The 24,356-nt window shown below is 39.3% G+C and overlaps 1 protein-coding gene across 25 annotated transcripts in view; it reads left to right on the top strand.

Annotated features, from left to right (window-relative positions):
- The window catches only part of nrcama (neuronal cell adhesion molecule a), a 51,544-nt gene that overhangs the window by 10,985 nt on the left and 16,203 nt on the right, over positions 1-24,356 (top strand). For 11 of the 25 annotated variants that reach the window (XM_077500863.1, XM_077500879.1, XM_077500867.1 and 8 more), the window contains exons 2-20: positions 4,851-4,898; positions 11,709-11,848; positions 13,779-13,796; positions 14,087-14,192; positions 14,430-14,623; positions 14,707-14,829; positions 14,913-15,083; positions 15,962-16,009; positions 17,460-17,571; positions 17,651-17,835; positions 17,913-18,044; positions 19,480-19,623; positions 19,705-19,816; positions 19,898-20,212; positions 21,424-21,548; positions 21,750-21,779; positions 22,544-22,645; positions 23,207-23,404; positions 23,488-23,558. In XM_077500863.1, the coding sequence (XP_077356989.1) occupies positions 11,725-11,848; positions 13,779-13,796; positions 14,087-14,192; positions 14,430-14,623; positions 14,707-14,829; positions 14,913-15,083; positions 15,962-16,009; positions 17,460-17,571; positions 17,651-17,835; positions 17,913-18,044; positions 19,480-19,623; positions 19,705-19,816; positions 19,898-20,212; positions 21,424-21,548; positions 21,750-21,779; positions 22,544-22,645; positions 23,207-23,404; positions 23,488-23,558 (2,310 nt within the window). In that variant the 5' untranslated portion in view covers positions 4,851-4,898; positions 11,709-11,724. The remainder of the gene's footprint in view (positions 1-4,850; positions 4,899-11,708; positions 11,849-13,778; positions 13,797-14,086; positions 14,193-14,429; positions 14,624-14,706; positions 14,830-14,912; positions 15,084-15,961; positions 16,010-17,459; positions 17,572-17,650; positions 17,836-17,912; positions 18,045-19,479; positions 19,624-19,704; positions 19,817-19,897; positions 20,213-21,423; positions 21,549-21,749; positions 21,780-22,543; positions 22,646-23,206; positions 23,405-23,487; positions 23,559-24,356) is intronic. The other 14 variants (XM_077500885.1, XM_077500874.1, XM_077500865.1 and 11 more) reach the window with 6 other exon arrangements.

Here is a 24,356-nt window from a genome sequence, read left to right as displayed (position 1 = left end):
ATCACATTTAAAATCCTCCCAAACGGCTCATTCAATTAATTACCAAAGACTAAAACGAAGGACGTTTGCTATAATTATAGTTAGTTTTAGTTAGTTTTGTAAACATAAAATGTAGTTTCAGTTAGTTTTCGTTTTTTAAAAAGCAATTTCGTTTTTATTTTATTTTGGTAACAATATTGTTTCTTGAATTTTAGTTTTAGTTTTTTCATTAGTTTTAGTTAACTAAAATAATCTTTAATGGCATCTGTTTTTCGATACCCTCCCTTCTTACTTTGACCATCTCCAAACATTTTTGTTTTGTTTATTTTATTTGAACTGAGTCAAATGCCTTTTTTAGCATATGGCACGGGCCACTGAAAAATGGACGGCGGGCCGTAAATGGCCCCCGGGCCACAGTTTGGACACCCCTGGTTTATGTCTTGAGTAGTTTTATTGTAGATTTATGACCTGACCAATATATCAATCATCGCGGTATCGTCATATCGTGAGACAATCGTTATCACGAGTCTTGTATCGCATATCGTATCGTGAGGTTGCCATTTGTCGTGTGCCATGAGTGTTACTACTGAGACATGTCAAGGGTGGGAACTGTCGAAACGGGAGATTTGTCCTTTTAACCTCTTTGGGCGAGAGAGAGAGCTGGGGGGGAACTTTACTTCCAAGGGGTCGTAAATCTCTCTGATTAAACTCTACTCTCCCTGCGCGTTTACTGCAGAGTTCACGGTCTGTGTGTGTTACGTCCCACCTGAAGGACATTCTCAGACGCTTCAAATTAAAAATGGCACTTGTCGAGTCATGGTAACCACCGCCATACCTACTTTGGTTTTGTCTTTCATTCATTTCATTCCATTACATTTGAAGGATTTTCTTGGAATGTTTTCAAGTTAAATTGATATCAATGTAAGCCATAATTACATGTAATAATAACATTATTAATGCATAATTTAACTCTTTGACTGCCAAAGACGTTTCATGATGATTAGTAAAATTCCAATGAATGGAATGCGATCTTTCATTGAGTAGCCACATTGTATATGTAGTAAAGGCAAACAATATTCTTTTTGCCTTGAAAGATGAGTTAAAATGCTCAAAAGCGGCTGGCACTGTGGATTTTTTTGTTTTGTTTTTATAACGCCTGGCAGTCAAAGAGTTTTAATAAAATGTGTTATTTCAGAAGTGTGTATCAAACTGGTAACCCTTATATTAATATATTAATTTTAATTCTCTGTTTCAAAAAGGTTGATAAACCCTGGATTGTAGATTGTTACACATTATTATAAAGAAGATGGAAATTTCAAGCAAAGTGGCCCATTAGTTTTTTGTTTTTTGTTTTTTTAGCAGTATGACACACATTACGTTAATTAGGTCGTTTGTCATGTTTTTGGGACAGCGAAAACATTGAGACAGATGTTCTCTGATTGGCCCGAGGCTTTTCTCCCAAAATTGTCGTCGCACACAGATGGCGCATGTGATCGGCTGCAGGTGCCACACTTGACTCAATTGTGACACTTCAATGTTTAACGCAGCCTTGTCTTTGGACGAATGCAGTGGTGGTTCTTTATGGAGGACCAAAAATGAAAATAAAAACTAAATTAAAAATAAATATAAACATAAATGTATAACTAGAATTAAATAATCAATAAATAAAAATGCTATGCTCTGACATTTATTTATTTCATACTGCAGACGCTCTGTCCAGTGAGTGGGTCGGTATCTGTCTGTCTGTCTGTCTGTCTGTCTGTCTATCTATCTATCTATCTATCTATCTATCTATCTATCTATCTATCTATCTATCTATCTATCTATCTATCTATCTATCTATCTATCTATCTATCTATCTATCTATCTATCTATCTATCTATCTATCTATGTAGGTAGCTAATTTTGTAGGTAGCTAGGTCGCTAGCTAGTTTTGTAGGTAGTTAAGTAGCTAGCTAGCTTTGTAGGTAGTTAGGTAGCTAGCTAGCTTTGTAGGTATCTATCTATCTATCTATCTATCTATCTATCTATCTATCTATCTATCTATCTATCTATCTATCTATCTATCTATCTATCTATCTATCTATCTATAATAAAACAAAAACAATATGTGCAATATGAATTGTCATGTATTACGGAACATATGGCGTTCCACATGGTTCAATTCTGGGGCCTCTGCCCTTGTCATTATTTCTGCTGCCCCTGGGTTCCACAATGGGTAGAATATGACAGACAAGGAGCTGAACAAAGGGAAGGCGCTCACCCGCACGCTCATCACGGTCAGGATCAGTTTTCTTATCACAAGTCCGCTGCCCCTGTGTCACACGCTCAGTGCTAAAATATTCAATCACATGCCGCATGTATAGTCCCGGCGGGTCCATAAAAAGTCACTTAGACAGCTAATTCATTCACAGATAGTAAATTCAAGTGCACCGGGCTTTTGTTTGTCATGAGATAAATGGTCGTGATGATGTCACGGTCGTCCGTGCCTTCCTCTCGAGGGAATATTTGAATATTCATAGCAATCACAGCATTGTCGTATGATCTATTAATACGGCTCCATTTATTTTTATTGTCTTTCTTATTTTTTTTTTAACTTTGTTTTATGATGAATAGATATCCTGCTACATTTCATGAGTAAAAAACCCCCAACTGAAATTCAGAAAAAAAAATAAAATCAAATGCACTTTTGTTCTTTACACACTATAACAGGATAAATAGTCGGTTTAATCAATTTACTTACTCCTTTTTACTTCATACAAAAAACAAAAAAAACAAAAAAAACCATGCGATTTACAGTACAGTATAGCTTTGCATGTCGGATCTTGGGTTGGGTTTCCTCCATGTTTCTCCTCCCCCTTAATTCCTCTGTAGATGAAATCATTTTAGATGTAATAATGTTTTCTTCACTTTTACATGGATTCACACACACTCAGACAGACTACCATCATCCTAGTTTCTCTCCTTCATCGAGGTTTCACTTCTCTAGTTTTAATTTACTCACTTCGGTTCAGTTGAGGTTATTAAATTCGGTGTACTTGTCCTCAAATTGTCTTTATTGTAGTGTACTGCCTTTGAAATTCCTCATTTCTTTTGGGTAACGGTCAAAGCAAGTGTGTGCCATCTTTTATGTTGCTTCCTGTATGGTTTTGTTTCCATGGCAACATGTCACAGCTTGGGGCTGGCTTGCCACTCTCCTTCCAATCTGTCGCTCCACGGCGGCGGCAGCGGCAGCTACTCAGCCGTATGTCACGCAGGGGCGGTTCAATGAAAAGACCCCTCCCAGTCGAAACGTGATGGCGTAATGGCGTCTTGCATCATTTGCCTGGTTGCCCCGGCCGAGCTGAAGGCGCTTTTTAATGGCTTTGCGTCCGAGTGAGACTGCATTTCTTTGTGGCGTTTGTAATCGCTAATGTGAGATGAATGGAGAGTCTCTCTGGAGATTATCATAATGCATTCACGGTCACGGAGAGAGAAGCCTTTGGGGTGTATTTGTGTGTGTCCCCTGCTCCTTAATGTTGGTAAAAGCCATAAAAAAAGACTGGGGACATTGCAGTTATTGATTAAAGGTCTGATGTTCAGCAAGACTCGGTCATTTACTGGGTGTTCCCGAGAGGCCCACAGGAACTGGATTTGATTGCTTTTATTAGAACAAAAAGCTAACACCATATTAATATTTAATATATATTAAACATACATGTTAATTTTACTCTACATTTTGTTTTTATTATATTTTTATTCTGCCATTATTTGTCGTGCTACTACTTCTACATTTGTCGACCGATGCAAACCATTCTAATTTCAACATGTTCCAAACATTCATGTTTCACAGGCTATTACTTTTCTCATTCCTAACTGATATAGTTTTCCCACAATTCAATATTTTTCAACCCAAAAATACCCATTCATTTCAAATGAGACATTCAACAATTCACTCCCATTTGAAATTCAAAATGTTCATTAATTTCACCTTGGGATAATTGGTCAACATTCTCCCAATTCCCAAATGTTATTGTGTGCCTCATTTGTTACTCTGCCTTTGTTTTTGTTATTATATTTTTATTCTTCCATTTGCCATGCTACTACTTCTACATTCATCGACTGATGCAAACCATTCCAATTTCAACATGTTCCAAACATTCACGTTTCGCAGGCTATTACTTTTCTCATTCGTAACTTATATTGTTTTCCCATAATTCAATATTTTTCACCCCAAAAATACCCATTCATTTCGAATGATAATCAACAATTTACTTCCATTTTAAATAAATTTACCATTCGTTTTCGATGGCACATTCAAAATAACAGATTCAAATATTTTTTAAATGCACAAACTTTGTCCATCCCAAAAATTCCACATTTTTCACTCACTTCTAGCACATTTTCACCAAAATTAATTCACCTCATTCAATATAATTATATATATATATATATATATATATATATATATATATATATATATTCAATATAATTCAGTTTTATTTCACTTCATTCAATGCATGCATTTTAATCACACCCATTCAAGATCATTCTATCAATATCATTTAATATCATTGCAAATAATGTAATACCATTTGACATAAATCCATATTTTTCAATAACATTCCACCTATTTCAATATGATTCTACAGTTCTATTTTTTTTTTTTCATTGAGCATTTCAGCATGCAATTTTTCCAGAAATTGCTTCATCTAGTTGTTTGCAGTTTTCATTTATATTAACTGTAAAACAATAGTGATGAACGTGCTGACTTGTATCTGTATTTTTGGTTCCTGTCCACCCTGCAGGCAATCACATTCAGCGTCACCAAACCCTTTTTTCAGTTTATCATTAACCTATAACTCATGATGTGTAATATCCCTTTATTGCAGATCTGGGCCACTTCCTGGAAGGGAAGAGCTACGGTCACACCTTCCCAGGTAAGGAAGACCTCTTCTGTACTTCTTCTTGTAGCATTTATATTGCAAAATGAATGGCTTCATATCTTTTTGATCTTGATTGTGGTGTATTGCTGCAGATGATGTTTGTAAAGAGATGCCGTGTTGATGAGAATCACCCCCTTGGTCAGCCACATGGGGAGTATTGTGTAACCCAGCACTTCACATTACGATCATCATTACCTGAATAGTCACTGCGATATGTCACATTGACCTCTAGTAGTGAGTCATCGTGAGGATTTTTGTTTTGTTTTTGTTTTGAATGGCAACAAAAAAAAAACCATTGAGATGATTCTCCCTTTTGGTCATCCTCCCCACTCTGTGAGTAATCCCAATGAACAGATGGGTGGATGAGGAAAATGAAGGGGGGGGGGGGGGGGGGGGTTGAGAGTGAGACCACCAGCTTATTGCGCCACTGAGGCACCGTCAAATCTCCTCTCATCTCACCTCTTGTCCCTTTTCCCTATCATGGCCTTCCCTCTCTTGTTGACATTGCAAAGTGCATTTGCCCCGCACGAATGGTTTGTTACCATCTGTCCATTAAAGCACATCACTAGCAGCAACTATGCTAATAAATGCTGTTGTTACTTTTATTTAAATATATACACAGCACCAGTTAATCTCTTTTGCTTTGAAATAGATTGTCGAGGAGTGTTATGCAACAGCATGTTCTAATTTGAGCATAAAATAGCAGATTTAAAATAATAGGGATAGTAACAGTGGCTGGTGTCATGACTAGGGCAATCAGGGGTCATGCGGGCTGGACTAATTCCTCAAATCCCAAATTGCTTACCTTAGCGACGTCAGCAAACAAATTCCGGCTGGATTCGTAACTTAATAATTGACACATTTCCTGGAAAAGAAATAAAATTTGACCTAAATAGTTCATGGAGAAGACTTACCGGTATGTAGCACTTTAGCGACACCATCCTGTAGTGTTAATTTCGTCAATGCACATTTTCCCCCTGAACTAAAACTAGACTAGACTAAACTAAAACCCTCATTAATAAACAATAACTGCGACTAAATCAGTATGCATTTTCATCGACTGATGAAGGTGAGACGAAAATGACCGTCACTTAATAAAAAACAAACAAAAGCGGACTAAATTCTACTGACATTTTAGTACATGAACAAAAAAAATGAGATGAAAATTATATGATTTTGAAGAAAAAAAACAAAACAAAAAACAACGGCTACAATGTTCCAACAATAATGTTAATCCGACCGCCAACTAATGCTTGCTGATTTACTAGCTCGTAGCATCCAGCCATAGTAGAAACTTGATATACTGTAATTGGCTGTCAAGTTCTTTTATATAAAAATCATTAGAGCAAATTGTTTGCGAAATAGTTTTAGATCCGAAATGTTCAACATATCTGCTGACAAAAAAAAATATACACGGGTAAAATGATTGTCTAGACTAAAACGTTGACAGTCTAGTTGACAAACTAGACGAATAAAATTAAGTTTTCTTGGGCTAAAATGAAGACTAAAATGCTCGATTTATAGACTAAATAAAAACGGGATGGGATGGAGTAACTATGATATAAACACACCAGTGTGACTGAAACTGGACTAAAACTGAGACTAAATTTAAAAATGCCAGATAAATGAACACTACCATACAGTGTCCAAAGCAGTTTTAAAAAGCCTAACATTCATTTTATTCATCATACAAACAAATCTGAATTTGATATTGCAATATTGCATTGCATTTAATCCAACATATGATGAGCATCTCTCATGATGAGGTGTGACTTTATTGCCCCGGAGTAGCCCTGCCGTTTCAGCGTTATGCCGCTGGTAAACAACACAAGAGGACAATAGGTCGGAGCGCCCGCGGATGTAAGCGAGACACTGGCCGCATCTCGCTGACCATCAGCACTTCACAAAGCCGGCAGCACGGGGATTGTGCGGATGATGCGAGAATGGCCAAACGCCCGGGAATAAAGGGGGGGAGGGTTGTTTGTTGCGATTGCACGCCATCCCAGGCGACTCCCCCCCCCCCCCCCCCATAGTCAGCAGTTACAAGCGGGTTTGAGAGTCCCATCCTTGAAGAGGTTCAACAAAACCTCACTGCTCGAAACATCAACAACCGTGAGATTTGCCGTGTTTGCATAACAATTTGCATGTGGTCCCAGCCTGTGTGGGAAAAAGTGCAACATTATTCAGGTTCTGTCTGCTCTTTGCATGTACTGTAGCTTGGAACAAAGCATTTAACCTTGAGTCAGTTTCCCATATCTAGAAAGAGTTTGTCTGGGCTTTTCTCTCCAGAAGTACGGCTATTTTCTCACATCTTCTTTGTAGGGTATGAGACAAAACTGCTTTGGTAACTAGACAAAGTGAAATTTCTGCAGAAATTCCATGGGAATGCTAAAAGCTGAATGCTAATAAATTATTTCCCAAGTGAGATTTGAACCAACACACTTGCATATCTCCGTAATGTCAGGCAAGTATTTAACATGTGAGCCAGCTTGGCTTGTTGAAAATCATCGCTAATGGCTTATTTATATGTGAATGTACCTTCCATTCATTTAAAGCTACTATATGGAGGATTTCCCAAAAAAACATCTTAACAATAGCTTTTTTTATTTGACCATTTATGACTGAAACATATTCTAATTAGTAGATCAACATCTTCGCTGTTCACAATGGGTACTCCTACAAGCCTCTGGCCAATATTATTTAGGAAGCGTCCGGTCCGAATCCTTCGAATTTCCCGCCCTCTGTCTGCGGGATGTGACGTCATGCACGTTCTCGTCAGTTGTTTCCTGTAGTCGCGAAGACGGAACTAGTACAGATTTTCGCTGCCCCAGACACCCGCTTTTACTCCGCGGAAGGCTGCTTGAAAAAAAAAAAATGAAAACAATGTCAAGTGCCACGAAAAAAAAATAAAAAATAAAAAATAAAAACTTGATAGTGACCGACGCCGGGCAAGAACGAGAGTGAACATTGGTTTGACATTTCAGCGGTGGAGAGAGTTGAGATCGGACTTGGATTAGAAAAGTGATTCACAGCTGGCTTTCTTTCTACTCCAAAAGGTAAGAAGCGAGTATCTTGACATTTAGAAGAAAATGTGTTGTTTTCAAATAGCAGTGACCTCAAGATTGATCACTTCTCGGTCATAACTATTGGGGTGAAAGTGAGGTGGACGGCAACATTTAGCGTGAAAGGGGCGGCAAAGTTGAATGTAATAGAACAGAATGAATTTATGAAGAACAGACGTTCCTTTCCGCAGCGTTTCAATCAGGCTAAATGTTGCCTTATTTTCCTCCGTGAAAACAGCCTATTGTAGCTACGTTATGCTAACGGAAAGTGAACGGTACTACTGAATGGCGATAACATTCATGGCCATATCACACTAAGTAGTGAATGGGTCTATATGTTTTTCACAATCGTCAATTTCCATAAATGACAGCCCACCTTTCGGCTAACGCACAATGCCTGGGGGCGACATGCACTAATAATGACTAGAATCAGGTTGACGTCCGTCGAGCGGGGTGACTACAATATGTAACTGCATATTAACATCAGAATGAGGTCCAATTAATTGACGTAATTTGCACATCGTTTTGGAGTACAGCACAGGACTGGACTTCGACCGACTAAAGCAATATGAACTGCACATCCCGTGGACATCAATTGTTTAGTGGGGATCGAGAGTCTCATCCCGTGAAGTGGCCAGCTTTGTATAACATTATAAAACTTCTTACCTCTGAAAACATAGTTTAATTGGATATGAAGATCCCAGTCTTCAGTGTTGAGGTCGTGCACGTACGAGTGCGCGCAGCGTGTACGAGCGTGCAGTTTGTTTTCGGCCACAGGTGGCAGTAGCGATTTGAAATTTTAAATCTTCCATATAGCTGCTTTAAATTGAAAAATAGAACTAATGATATCCAATGGAAAAATGCCAAAAAATAAAAAATAAAATTCAAGCAATAGCGCCACTTAGGCATGCAGTACCCGCCATTCATTTAGATGGAACTAGGATAGTTGGTATACATGTCATCCCTTGCTAAACTGCCATGGATACATTTGCAATGTACAGTCAGAGGTGGGATTCCAACCAGTGACCTCCTGGTTACTGGATAATGCATTTTACCAAGTGCACCACTGAGCAGTATCAGTATCACATAGCTGGTAATGATGAGAAGATGTATGTATGGAAGTGGGCGGGAAAAGTGGGACTTTCAATGTCAGTCCCATTGAAAATGAATGGGGAAACGTTGATCTTTAACATTAAATTGTAAGAATACTGTGAGTACTACTGTGAAATCAGACAATATAATTCCAAGATGGCGTGAATTTTTGAAGCAAGTTGAAATTTGAACGGCGTAAATCGGAAGTATTATGTGGGAGTTATTACACAGCAAAAAAGTGTGGAGAATAACAAGCCACTGTGGGAAAGCTTTCAGCATTACCACAATGATTTCTACAAGTAAAACTTGATGTTAGGCAGCCATTTACTTAAGGCCCTTTATACTCAAGATTGGTATGCATGTATTTCTTTCATTTAATAGCTGCATGAGTTAAGTAGTACATAGGCAAAGCGGCTTTTTAAGCACTCAATCTCCAGCTAATAACGGAGAGTTGAGTCTTGTGTCAAGCAGCAGCTTCATGCTGCCGCAGTTGCTTTTCCTTTTGTTGCGCGTCTGACTTGTTATTCATTTGCCTGCCTGACTCTCTCAGATCTCAATAAATTCAACAGAATTCAACAATTGCGTGTGTTTTGTTTCTTCATTTTTTGAGCGAGAAATTGACACCTCCTGAAAAAGGTTAATCATTGTGTATAGTAGGTTAGACCGATTATCAGCCAGGCTGATAATTGAATTTGAATTGAAAAACTATGATCCCCTGAAGTCACTATCAGACTGGTGAGGTGATACTGTTGATCAGTTGTTGGCTGGTTGGGCCCCTTGATGTCTACTTTTATTTTACAGACAATTCATTCACATTTTAAAAATGTGGTGTATTTTTGTTGATGTGTAAGCAAATGAGCAAATTATATCCCTCCCTTCCAAATCCTGGCATGCGCCTCTTGTCCTCCTTATCTGCTTCGCCAGGCAAGGCTGTCCACTGACCAACTGAGAATGTTGCTTGAGGACCCAATCAAAACGGGGCGTTTGGGTTTCATGTTGAATGTTTTGCCTCACGTCCTCCAATTTAGTATGATCAGTCATAAACTTGTGAGGCGGTTAGGGGGCAACGGCAGGCAAGACGTTCCAAGGATGGGGCGAGCGAGGCAGTGAGAGTGCTGCAGGGTGCCCTCTTTGACCTTTTGCTTCTCACCCATGAGTCAGAAGATGAGCGATGAGACACCCAACACATTCCCCGTCGGTGTTGCTCATCGCGAATGTAGCTTGAGAATCTTTTGTGTTCAGCTCAAGAAAATGTTGAAGATTATACTGTCAAACTAAACAATATAACAAATAGAATTTAACAAATGATGGGTGCGCAACAGACCTATTGTTTTGTAATCATATGTGACAACTTTAAAATATCTAGCTATCTAGCGAGCTAGCTAGCTATCTATCTATCTGGCCAGCTATTTAGATAGCTATCTAGCTATCTAACTAGATAGCTATCTAGCCCTATCTATCTAGATAGCTAGATATTTAAACATTTATCTATCTATCTATCTATCTATCTATCTATCTATCTATCTATCTATCTATCTATCTATCTATCTATCTATCTATCTATCTATCTATCTATCTATCTATCTATCTAGATCGCTTATCTATCTATAGATAGATTATCTATCTAGCTAGATAGCTAGATAAGCTATCTAGCGCTATCTATCTAGATAGCTAGATATTTTAAAGTTTATCTATCTATCTATCTATCTATCTATCTATCTATCTATCTATCTATCTATCTATCTATCTATCTATCTATCTATCTATCTATCCATCCATCCATCCATCCATCCATCCATCCATCCATCCATCCATCCATCCATCCATCCATCCATCCATCCATCCATCCATCCATCCATCCATCCATCCATCCATCCATCCATCCATCGATCGATCGATAGCTAGATGGCTGGCTGGCGTTCTGATCTTTGGCTAGTGCTGGAGATTTGCAATGTTAGTTGTTATAGCAGCTTGGAATGATCCAATACGTCTTCAGTCATCGCAGGTGTGGATCATATGCGCCATAGCGCATTACTGTAATTAAGCTGAAGATGGCTGATAACGTGGTTTTGAGCATCGTAATCAAATTCGAGGCTTTAGTTTCGGCATTCGCTTTCCTTCAGTACCAGTGATCAGAGAATGCAGTTGGACGTGTGAGCGTAATTAGCCTTAGCCCGCGGCCCCATTAGCTCACACAGTCTGCCGAGCTCAGCTGGATAAAATCTGGATTCCAAACATTCTGCGTTTTCCCCCCTTTGATTATTAGAATGGTCTGAGCAATGTCACAATTCAAACAAAAGATTGTGTTGAACTGCACTAGGAGATCACACGCAACAAGCGCAAGTGCGTAAAAAGTAAACCACTCACATTTGCTTGCTCTTAATGATGCAGTTTGTCATAGTCCATTAACGTCAACGTGCTTGTGTTTACATCGCACATCTCATTCGAAAGTCTGCAGAGGCCCGCGGGTACTCGCTCACACACGCCGTGACTGTTCTGCTCGGGTGCCCTCGCATAGCACATGTTTACAGGCGAATATGTCGAGTGCTCTTGTAATTGGCGTACTTTTACCTTGAGGACCGGACTGGTGTTGTTAAAATGATGTTGGGCCTCATTCCTCGTGATTTGACTCTTCTTTACGCCACTGCAGGGTTGAGCCCGACAATATGGACTTCACCGTGGTCCACCTGAACGTGGGTGCGAATACGATGAGGTCTTTGGGCTCTGAAGCTGTTCTACTCATGATCCTCTTGAGTCACATGACATCAGCGCTGGAAGTGCCCCTTCATCGTAAGGATGTTTGAAATACTGAATTTACCTCATGAACAAACCAAAGTTCCAATGAAGTTGGGCTGTTGTGTCAAAACATGCTGACGCTGCGCCAACATACCATTACGGGTTCTGGTTTTTGAACTTTGCGCTGATAACGATCCGGATTGTCCGTTTCCTCTTGAAAAGACCCATGATTGATCCAAAAACAATTTGAAGTGTAGACTCATCAGACCACAGCGCGGCGATTTCTCGAGATTCTCTGAAACTTGAGTGTTTTATGGAGCGAGATGATGAAATCCCTAGATTTCTAGAAATTGCGCGTCGAGAAGCATTGTTCTTCAACTGCTGGACGATATTTCTCACGCAGTTGTTCACAAGGTGAGGAACCTCACCCCATCTTTTCTTGTGAACAACTGAGCCTATCGGGGGATTAGCCAATCATGATGCTCACCTTTTTCAATCGACCTTACCGTGGCACGCCCCTACCCTGCCCACAAAATGCGACAAGCAGCACCCTCCGACATTTACCGGTTGAGATAAGAAATGCATTCACAGTAAGTTGTCAGATCTTCCTTGTGATTTCTCGGTCAAGGATTTTCAAGACGCTGATATTTCTCTTCCAAGCAAGCAAAGGGGGCTGTAAATTTTTTTTTAGTGAAGGGTATCTTCACTCCCTCACCATGCAAATTTGCCCAATAACAAAGGAAATACGCATCAATGTCTGCTGCCGCTGAAGTCAGGAAAAGACCGACTTGGTCTTCTGCGGCAGCCAGAAATCGCCACGACTCGCCTCACTCACTTCGATCGATTGTCGGCAAAACCGAAGTTTTTGGACATTGTTTCTGTCAAGCTGGGTAAGAATGAATTTATAATACCTCATAGTTTTAAGGGTTTGTTGACATTTATAGTAAAAAGTAAGTCAACAAACGCGTGGACGGTTAGCTACCCGGCGCTATCATTAGCCTTTGGCTAAAAAACAACGGCGAACATGACATTAGTGCCGACGTAGTAGTTTCTGCTCATGTTGGAGGGATTCAACTGGTCGTGTGTGCAGTTTGTTCTGTTGGCATTTATAATCAATAGCGAGTCAACAAATGTGTGGACGGTTAGCTACCTGGAGGTATCGTTAGCCTTTGGCTAAAAACAACAATGTAGAACATGACCTTAGCGCAGACGTAGTACTTTTTTCTCATTTTGGAGGGATTTGACTGGTCGTGTGTGGTCCTCCACAAAGTTTTTTCCAGCGCAGACATTTTTCACCGTTGTTTGAGGGTATAGGGAAGGGAATAAACCAGACACCTCCTTCCAGTTGGTTGGGATAACTGCTCTCTCTCTTACACAAGCTGTAAATACAGCAGCACGCCGGTTAGTCGATTGGGATAATAGCTCACTCTTACACAAGCCGTGATTACAGCGTTTAACCATTTTTATTGACTTTTTTTTCTTGCCTTTTGACTAACCACGCAATGCACCACCGGGAGCTGGATCGCTTTTGTGTTTGTGTTTGCCTGTTGAATGTTCAAAATGGGTGTTTTTCGAGCATTCCTCAACTTTCCCATCTTTTGTTGCCCCAGTTTTTTGGAGTATGTTGCAGTAATCAAATTCAAAATGATAGCGTATTTACAAAAAAAAAAAAAAAAACTTTCACCAGTTTGAATTGAACATGATCTTGTCCTTGCAGTGAATTCAATTAAATATAGCTTAAAAATGATTTGCAAATCATTGCATTCTGTTTTTGTTGTACACAACTTCATTGGAATTGGGGTTTGTATATTATTATTATTTATTTTTCCCTTGACATTGAGTTCCCCTACCATGTATTTAAGCGTCCAGGTAGCTCAATAAAAAGCTCTATTTCACTTGAAGCTGTTTTGGCAGACTGCAAAAACTAACACCTCTCTGTAATATTCTGTCGCTGTGTGTCTGCGTTCCGCTGGTGGACAAAAAGCTAAGGTCCTGGAAGGATGTAAGTTTGCGCCAATTGTGACCTCTAGTGTGGGATTTTTGTTTTGTTTTTTTTGCATTGTTGCATGCAATTACAATATTGTTTTAGAAATGCTGCTTTTGAAGTAGCTCTAAGTTGTTGTTGGACTCAAAAGTTTGGGGACACAACTTTTGTGATTTGGCCAGTCGTTCTTTTTGTCCCAATACTTTTTGTCCCTCTGGTGTCGCTTGCTGTGATGTGTCCTCGCACGCCTGCTATTGTGTTTTTAAAAACGTCGGCGCATGTGTATTCATAAATCGTCTTACTTGCAGTGCCGCAGCCCCCCACTATTACGCTACAGTCCCCGAAGGATTACATCTTTGACCCACGGGAAAACATCGTCATCCACTGCGAAGCCAAGGGGAAGCCCCACCCCAAGTGAGAAACGGCACCTTACTACTCATTTGACTTTGTCCTGTGAATTTTTTTTTTTTCTTAAAGAATTGCCTAGCAACGGTTGTCAAGGAAAGCAATCGACCAAGAAACACACATGTCAAACTGCATAAGCCAGCACGGAACTGCCTCATGCAACTCAATTCATGATTGACGCCAATTCTTTTTCAACCATAAAACATCAGAAAATAAATGACGGTTTGTGCTGTTTTTCCTTTTTAGCTTTTCTTGGACGAGGAATGGGACCCATTTTGACGTAGAGCAAGACTCCAAAGTTCTTATGAAACCTGGTTCGGGGACTCTGGTCATTGACATCAGCGGGGAAAAGGCCGAAGCGTACGAGGGAACGTACCAGTGCGCAGCCCACAACGATCACGGCACGGCGCTCTCCAACAACATCGTCATTAGACAGTCCAGTAAGACTTTCGATACAGTCTATCATGATGTGCCAATATTTCCAACGAATGCGCTTAATCTGACGGTGGTGGTGACTCTCTAGGGTCCCCCTTGTGGTCCAAAGAAAGACTGGAGGCCATCACAGTGCAGATGGGGGTGTCGCTGGTGCTGCAGTGCCGCCCCCCAGCTGGGCTGCCCCCTCCCGTCATATTTTGGATGGATAACAGTAAGTCAATCTTGTGATTAAATCTTCATTTTGCAGCTAGTAGGATTCTGAAAAAATGCAAAATGTTATCCATCCCGAATCAGTTTTCCAGAGGTTGCCGCTGGACAATCGAGTGTCCCAGGCCCTGAACGGGGACTTGTATTTCTCCAATGTCCTCCCAGAGGACAACAGAAACGACTACATCTGCTACGCCCGCTTCCCGTATACGCAAACCATCCAGCAGAAGCAGCCCATCTCCGTCACAGTGCTGGAGAGTAAGTAGAGTCTCTTGTTTCATCAGGAAAAACAAAACAAAACAAAACAAAATGTATATTTGTATCTGTTTCTGTTTTGCAGCAATTAGCATTAGAATATAGCACGGTTTCATCAATATTCACATTCCTGGTCAAAACACTGGCAAAAGGAGCTTGTTGCAACATGGCCCTGGCTGATCTCTTATACTCTGCTGCCACCTGCTGGCCATTTTTTGTAATGACTACAATTGCTTTAAGCTACCTCTTCATGTCACAAGCTGCGTCAAAGCCTTCTGTATACTCATGCATAAAAAAAACCCCCAAAAAAACAAAAAAACAAAAAAACATTTAAGAAAACGTGTAAATACGTTTTGGGGAATGAAGGACAAAGTATGAAAAAAACGTGTTTACACGTTTTTGGGTTTGAATGAGTTAAAAGAAGAAGTCAACACAAAAATGATCTTTGCAATATGTTCAACCCAACTAGTCTAACATGACATTTGTGGAATGTGAGTCAAATGCCCAAAGCCATCGCCATCTCAGTTGGCGGCCATTTTGCCACTTGCTGTCGACTGAAAATGACATCACAGAGGTTCAGGTTCACCAATCGCGGCTCACCAGTTTTCTGACACTGAGCCATGATTGGTATTTACCTTGCGCAACTGTGATGTCATTTTCAGTCGACAGCAAGTGGCAAAAAAAAAAAATCGGGTGGATTTTTTGCTGCTTAACTCATAATCTACAAATACACAATTAATCGGAATGTCATGTTTAGACTAGTGTCTTTACTATTGTAAAGAACATTTGTGGGTTTACTTCTTTACTTCCTCTTTCAGGCAAAAAGTTGCAAAATGAATTTCTGTCCGTATTGCATGCTTCTGATTTTTTTTCTGTTACAGTGGATTCAATGAATGAGACCGCATTATACAATATCACTAACTTTAGTGGTGAGTGTTTTGCTGGCGTGTATGCCCAGCATTTTTAGTGTTAATCCATTCCTGGCCCAACCATGTGACATGTACCTGCAAATAGTGTTCATTTTGTCAACAAAAACTGAACAAAAATAATTTTGTCAACATACCTTTTTCACCTGACTAAAACTAGACTAGATTTGACTATATCCCTCAATAATTAAGTGTGACTAAATCAGTATGCATTTTCGTCGACTAATGAAGGTGAGACGAAAATGTACTTCACTTAATAAAAGGTGGACTAAAATATATGGACATTTAAGTTCATGAACAAAAAACGAGACGAAAATGATGATTTTGTCAAATCTTGTCTGCTAATCTGTCACGTCTGTGACACTGTCATGTGACACAGCACAAACACATCGGACAGATAGCAAGTGGATTCATGATGAAAGGTTAAACAAAACCAACAAACTTTATTTTTTAACCGTTAACTGTATAGTTCTAATATAACATGAATCCAAGGGATATAACGTTTGAACAATCATGTTAATGCGAATGCTAACTAATGCCGGCTAACTTACTAGCTAATAGCATGGAACTATTACTAACTGTAATTGTGTGTCAAGTTGTTTTTCATCAAAAAGATGAGAAAAATTTATGTGAAATAGCTTTAGATCCAAAAAGGTTCAATATAATCTGCTGACAAAGAAAATATACAGGTGTAAATAGTTGTCCTGACCAAAACTAGACTGAAACGACAAAATTACGTTTTCTTGGACTAAAATAAAGACTAAAATGCTTCATTTAGATCCATCCATCCATTTTCTTGACCTATCCCAACTGGCTTCGGGCAGTAGGTGGGGTACACTCTCACTCTCAACACTCTCAACTGGTCGCCAGCCAATCGCAGGGCACACAGAGACGAACAACCAACCACGCTCACAAGCACTCCTAGGGACAATTCGGAGCATTCAATTAACCTGCCACGCATGTTTTTGGAATATGGTAGGAGACTGGAGTACCCGAAGAAAACTCACACGGGCACGGGGAGAACATGCAAACTCCACCCAAGAAGGCCGAAGCCTGGACTCGAACCTGCGTCCTCAGTACTGGGAGGCGGATGTGCTAACCACTCCTTCCACCGTGCCACCCGCTTGATTTATAGTCGACCAAATAAAAATGGGATGAGGTGATAAAAACTAACTGAAATTGGACTAAATTTCAAAATGTCAGACAAAATTAACACTACCTGCAAACTCAACCCCGCACACATTGTGACTACTAACGTAAAGTTGTATGAAGATTAAAAGGCACCAGATATGAAACAATAATTGTGAACTTTTGTACCAAGCTAACCGATAACTCTAACTCTCCTCAAGTGTTATTTTTTTCCTTTTGTCTGCCCCTTCTACCCACTTTGATGCCCTCAATGGCCTGTGATTATTTGCCGTGCCTTCAATTTGCTCTCCTCTTGCATAAACAGCCAACCCGACCGGGGAGCGTCGTCCCGGTTTCATGACGCCTTTGGGCGCTACCAGCACCAAGATGGTCCTCAGAGGAGAGACCCTCGAGCTGGAATGCATTGCCGAAGGCTTGTAAGTCGGCATTATGGTATCGCCATGATGCATTTTGTAGCAGAATAAAGGCGGAATGAATAATGGTGACCGTTGGCAGGCCCACTCCGGAGATGTCTTGGCAGAAAGATGGAGGAGAGCTGCCCACCAGCAAGCTTTCCTTTCTCAACTACAAGAAAACGCTGAAGATTTCGGACGTAAGTGAAGCGGACGCCGGCGACTACGCCTGCGCGGCCACCAACCGCCTGGGCACCGCGAACCACGTCATCAAAGTCACCGTTAAAGGTAGGATCACCGAAAATGCGGTAAAAACCGTCAACGCTTATAAATTTTGTCTTTCTTATTACGTTGCTATTCAACAGCTGCTCCATTCTGGATCAGCGCTCCCAGGAACCTGATCCTCGCCCCAAATGAGACCGGCATCCTGACTTGCAAAGTCAGCGGAGACCCCAAACCAGATATTAGTTGGTTTGTCAACGGAGTCCCCATAGAAAGTAAGTATAATGCTTGTGTATACTAGTTCGGGCCGGGGATGGGCAACTGGCGGCGCACGGGCAAACTCTTGAGTGGCCCCTTGATCAACTCATCGTTCTATTTTCAATGTTTGATGTGTCCCAAAGACGTATTTTTACGTTTTTTATGCTAGAATATGCAGAAGGCTTTGATGCAGCCTCTCAACTGCAAAGAACGGTTAAAAATATGGTAGTTGTTACACATATAGCCAGCAGGTGGCAACAGAGTATAAGAGGTCAACCAGGGCCATGTTGGGCGAAAAAAAAGCTCAAATACTCAACAATTCAAATTAGATTTGTAAATAATGATGAAACTTAGCTATATTCTAATGCTAATTGCTGCAAAATGGAAAAAGATAGAAATATGTTTTTTTTTCCTGATGAAAGAAGAGACTTTAATCTTTCTTTTGGTAGGTTCCATGTTTTTTTTTTTTTTTTATAGCAATAGAACACAATATTCTGTGGGCCTTGCAAAATCAGTCCAAACCCAATAAAACAGCTGGGATAGAGTTTGCTTCTGTGAAAATGGCTGCTGGGAGCAAATGAGTTAATTTAAAAAAAAAAAAAAAGGGGTTTAATTTAGAATTTTTATCCTTTTTGGGTTTTTTTTTAATTTATAAAAGCTTCCTCTATTACTCTACAGTGGATTATTCACTTATTTGCAGAATCTTTGTTTTCTATTTTTCTTTTTTTTGGTTTACTTTTGGTGGATTTTTTTTTTTTTTTTTTTGTGGTATTTATCAGCGTGTTTTTATCGAATTTTTTATTTTTTTTTTGGGGGGGGGGGGGGTTACAAAATGTAATTTCCGATTCTTTTCAATGGGCGCCATCTATATTTCTAATAGCTGGGTTCCACTCTATTTCATTTAAGTTGTAATGTCACCATTCACCACTAGATGTACTGGTGATGAAAAATGATAACCAATCCCCCCCCCACCTCAATCACCGTCATTTAAAGGGATACTTAACTCCTTGAACAATTTTCAGCAGTGAAAAGTTCATGTTTTGTCCAAAATGAATTTGATAACTTCGTTATTTTTCATGCACAATTAATAATACCTTGAAACAGTAAATTTTCTACTTGCCGTCGACTGATGATGACATCACCTGTGCTGACCAGTCATGACTCGCCTGTTTTCTGGGTTTGGTTCGTAAACTGAGCCACGATTGGCCCTTACCTAACTTCCTCAGCACAGGTGATGTCATCATCAGTCGACAGCAAGTAGAAAAATGACTTTTTAAATGTATTTATTGTACATAAAAAAATAATGAAGCTACCACATTCATTATAAACAAAATATGAACTTTTTACTGTTGAAAATGAGTAAGTTGCCCATCCCTGAGTTCTAACAATGCTTCTGAAGTATTTTTTTTTCCTCAACTCAAATGAACTGATATTGTCTTTGAATGAGCTTAGACGCACTTGAGGACCACACCCGCAAGGTGGATGGCGATACGGTAATTCTTAGCCGTGTGCAGTCCGGGTCCAGTGCGGTTTACCAGTGTAACGCGTCCAATGAATTTGGCTACCTGATCGCCAACGCGTTTGTCAGCGTGCTCGGTAAGTGATAAACGATCAACGTTGCGGCATTGTCGTTTTTTTACAATCCTGTCAGCCATTTTTTTGTCTTTGATCAATTAGCTGAGCCCCCGAGAGTGCTGACTCCGCCCAACCAAGTGTTCCAGGTCATCACCAACAGCCCCGCTTTACTACACTGTGAAACTTTCGGCTCACCGATACCGACCGTCACATGGTAAAAAAATTGCATCTTGTTTCCTTCCGGTTGGCCCGCAAAAAATGTCTGAGATGGTCACTATCGACTTGTCCGCCGTAGGTTCAAAGACGGTCGGGTCAGCATCAGGAGCGAAGACCCGTACGTGATCCACAAGAACGGCACTCTGGAGATCAACGTGGCCCAGTCGCAAAATAGCGGCAAGTACACGTGCATCGCCGCCAACAACCTGGGCGTCAAGGAGAACCACGTTTCTCTGGAGGTCAAAGAGCCCACGCGCATCCTCAAGCAGCCGGAATACAAAGTGGTGCAACGGGGCGCCAGTGCCGTCTTCCACTGCAAAGTCAAACACGACCCGTCGCTCGTCCCCACCATGACCTGGCTCAAAAACGGCGGCGAGCTGCCCGACGATGAGAGGTACGACACCCGACACGTCGTCTCGTCGCCAGGGTTATTATCATTTGGGAATTTTCGTTTAAGTTAGTATTGATTGATTTCATTTTGAGTTTTTTTTGTTTTTTTAATTAGTTTGAATTCATTTGCAGGGTGCTTCTGTTCGTTTTTTCTTCGTTTTAGTTAGGGTCTTTCTTTTACAAAAACGTGCAGTTCGTATCGTTTGCGGCTGCGGATACAGAGACCACACTAATCAATTATTTATACAACTACAAATTTTTAAAGTTAATAAATTGATGGAGTTTAACCGTCTGAAAATAATGTTTAAAGCCCATCATGAAAGTTTACCAGTTAATATATAAATTAATTTATTAAAAAAAGGGAAAGTGAGTATAAATAAGAGGAACAGATATTTTCTCCAAAACAAAATATAGAACACTGCGATTGGCTGGCAACCAGTCCAGGGTGTCCCCCGCCTACTGCCCAGAGCCAGCTGAGATAGGCGCCAGCACCCCCCGCGACCCTTGTGAGGAATAAGCGGTCAAGAAAATGGATGGATGGATGAAAATATAGAACAAAACAAAAACAAAACGAAGGATGTATTTCAACTCAAGGTGTCAGTTTATGGAACAATCTGGATTGTAAAACAAAATGATCTCAGTTGCTCTGTATCTTTAAAAACTTGACAACAGATCAATTACTGGAAAAATACATATAGTACAAGGACATGCTGCTGAGTTATTATATAGAATTGTTATATTGAAGACGCCTTAAACGCTCGCTGTCATTTACTTTGTGTTGTTTATTTGTTGTTGTTGTTGTTGTTGTTTTTTAATTGGGGACAGATAACATAAGTTTAACATCTTTCTGTCCCTTTTCATTTCTCTTTTTTTAAGGAATGAAATTTAATAAATGCTAGTTTAGTTTTCATTAGTTTCACTATTAGTTTGAGTTAAAAAAAAAAAAAAGTGTAATACGCTATATTTAAAAAACCGCATGGGAGCGACGTCATCTGAAGGTGCTTTTCTATTGGCTCCTTGCTGTATGACGTCACTTCCATGTGACACACTTTCCAACGTCCTTATAGTTATTGTTTATTAATGAGGGTTTTAGTCTATTCTCGTCTAGTTTTGGTCCGGTGAAAAATGTCTGGTGACGAAATGATTTGTGTTTCATTTTTGTTGACGAAATGAACATTATAGGACAAATGAGATGTCGTCCTTCTCAATTGTTAGGTTTGAGGTGGATACCGACAGTTTGGTCATCAAAGACGTGACGGATGAAGACGAGGGCACGTACACGTGCATCATGAACACCACCCTGGACCGGGACTCCGCCAGTGCCACGCTTACCGTCGTCGGTACATTATTTATTTTTTTTTGCTCTTTTATTTCCCCGCGTCCACTTTGAGACACTTCTGAGAATGTAGATTAGAACTCAAACTTCTATTTTTAGAATGGACAACTTTTTTTTCCCCTGCTTTTCTTGTGCTGTCTCAAGTGTGTGTCACTTCACTTGTACTAACTTTGGTGTTCTCTACTCTTGATTCTTGCTCTCTTAGAGGCTACTCCCACTCCAGCTATTGTCTACGGTAAACAAATACTGTCTACAGTGTAGTCATGTGACCTTGTCTGCATCCTTCAACCCTCATCTAACATTTGGTTTATGTTCTGTTGGACCTCATGATTAGGGATGTTATGATAACGGCAATATTGTGATATTAAAACTGCCACAATATATCGTCGTCGTTGTCATGTCACGATATTAAAAGCAGCACATCTCTTAAAAAAATAAAAAAAATAAAAAAAGTCAGGTTGATTTCCATTTGTGCAGTTCTAGCACCCTCTGGTGGCTAGGTTTTTAGTGGTGTTTAATTTTCACAAGGCATGTTTTGGCCTTTTTATGTTGAAAAGCCACATTAATGGTCAGATGAAGGGGAACATAATATTCTTGTGAACCGAGTCAATATGTGGAGGAACTCAATATGTGTGTAAATTAACAAGTAAGTGCCTGAATATTAAGTCTTATTAGAGATTGGAGGTTGTTTATTATGCATTATTATGTACAAAAGCACAATATTATGTTTTATATATATATATATATATATATATATATATATATATATATATATATATATATATATATATATATATATATATTTTTTTTTTTTTTACAAATGAAGCAAAAAAATATATATATATTTTTTTTTATGTTGACCTCAATATTTATTTTAGTTGTGATTCTCATTCCCTCATTAAACCTGACGTTTTCAATCACCAAGAATGACTGATTAAATGAACAAAACATTCTCATGTTTTTTTTCCAATAGTTTGAAGCACTATGTTGTCTTCACAGAGAAACCTGACTCGCCCACTGATCTGGAACTCACCGACCAAACTGAACGGAGTGTTCAGCTCACCTGGATCCCTGGAGATGAACACAACAGTCCCACACAAAGTAGGTCATTGGTTTTTTTGTGTTTTTAAAAAAAATTTTTTTATTGCTATTAACTCATTCACTCCCAGCCGTTTTCACAGAAACCCCTTCACTCCCTGCTGTCTTGCTGGATTTTGACTGATTTTGATTTGATTCATAAGGGGAAAAAAAAACTATATTTCTATCTCTCTGGTTCAGTTTTGCAGCAATTAGCATTAGAATATAGCTAAGTTTCATCATTATTCACAAATCTTTGTAAAACTGCAGCTTGTTGCAACATGGCCCTGGTTGATCTCGTATACTCTGCTGCCACCCGCTGGCCGTTTTTGTAATAACTGCCATTGCTTCAACCATTATCTTCAACTCAGAGGCTGCATCAAAGCCTTCTGTATGCTCTAACATTAAAAAACAAAACAAAACACAAAAATGTGTAAATACGTCTTTGGGACACTGGTAACTTTTAAAATAGAACATATTTATACGTCTTTGGGAGCAAATGAGTTAAAGATGACTTTTAATTGCTTTATATTATAAATATCAAATTCTTGCAACAGGAGATAAATGATCCTTTTCTTTATGAAGAGTTTTTGATCCAGTATGAGGATTTACTGCACCAGCCCGGCGTTTGGGTCAACATGACAGAAGTCACCGGCACGAGCAGCACGGCGCAACTGGAACTCTCGCCGTACGTCTACTACTCCTTCCGGGTCATGGCCAAGAATCAGGTGGGCTACAGCCAACCCAGCCTGCCGTCACGCCAGTACAGAACCAACCCGGCAGGTATAGGTAGAGGGCACTTGACGGGGACTAATTTACAGCAAATATTTCAAAAGCAGCCTATGAATTTTTTTTTGCCATTCCAGCCCCAGATGAGAATCCGTCAGATGTTCAGGGAGAAGGAACAGAACCTGGCAACCTGGTCATCTCCTGGACAGTAAGCACGGGGCGAGGGAGGGAGTTGCTCTTCTGGTGATGGTGGTTGGGTGGGTGGATTTGGCATGAAGACCACGTTGACAAAATATGACAGCACAAACAGTGACATCTGGTGGCAATGTAAAGTCATGGCAGGCCTGAATTATAAGGAGGACCAAAACTGCCAAAATTAAAAATAAATAAATGAATACAAGTGAAAATAAAAATGGATATAAAAAATATAATTAAAAAATTAAATTAAAAAATCTAAATGGTAATGGAATTTAAAACTATATATATAAAAAATATTAAAATATTATTAGATATTTTACATATTAAAAATAAAAATAGTTGTGAAAATAAATGTGGAAATAAATACAAAAATAAATATATAAATAGAATTAAATATCAATCAATCAAGCAATCTTGTTGTCGAGCAACTGAAGTCGCAAGTTGTGGTGACAACCCAAGACATGTTTAAGACCGCCCCCTCATTTGAATAACATTTTGTCCTGACATAGTGTCTGCAGCATGAAATAAATAAATGTGAGAGCAGAGCATTTTTATTTATTGATGGATATTTAACTCTATTTGGGTCATATTTATTTTTATATTTATTTCCACATTTATTTTTAATTTTATTTGTATTATTTTGATTTTTTTTTAAAATATTTTTGTATTTATTTTTGGTTTTATTTATGTATTTATTTATTTCCACATTTATTTTTATATTTATTTGTTTTTAATCTCTTTTTTTTACTATTTATTTATTTATTTATTTATTTATTTCCACATTTATTTTTATATAATTTTTTTTGAT

Source organism: Festucalex cinctus, chromosome 16 (genome assembly GCF_051991245.1).
Source record: "Festucalex cinctus isolate MCC-2025b chromosome 16, RoL_Fcin_1.0, whole genome shotgun sequence".
Taxonomy (NCBI): Eukaryota; Metazoa; Chordata; class Actinopteri; order Syngnathiformes; family Syngnathidae; genus Festucalex; species Festucalex cinctus.
This window is presented reverse-complemented; position numbering and strand designations above follow the sequence as displayed.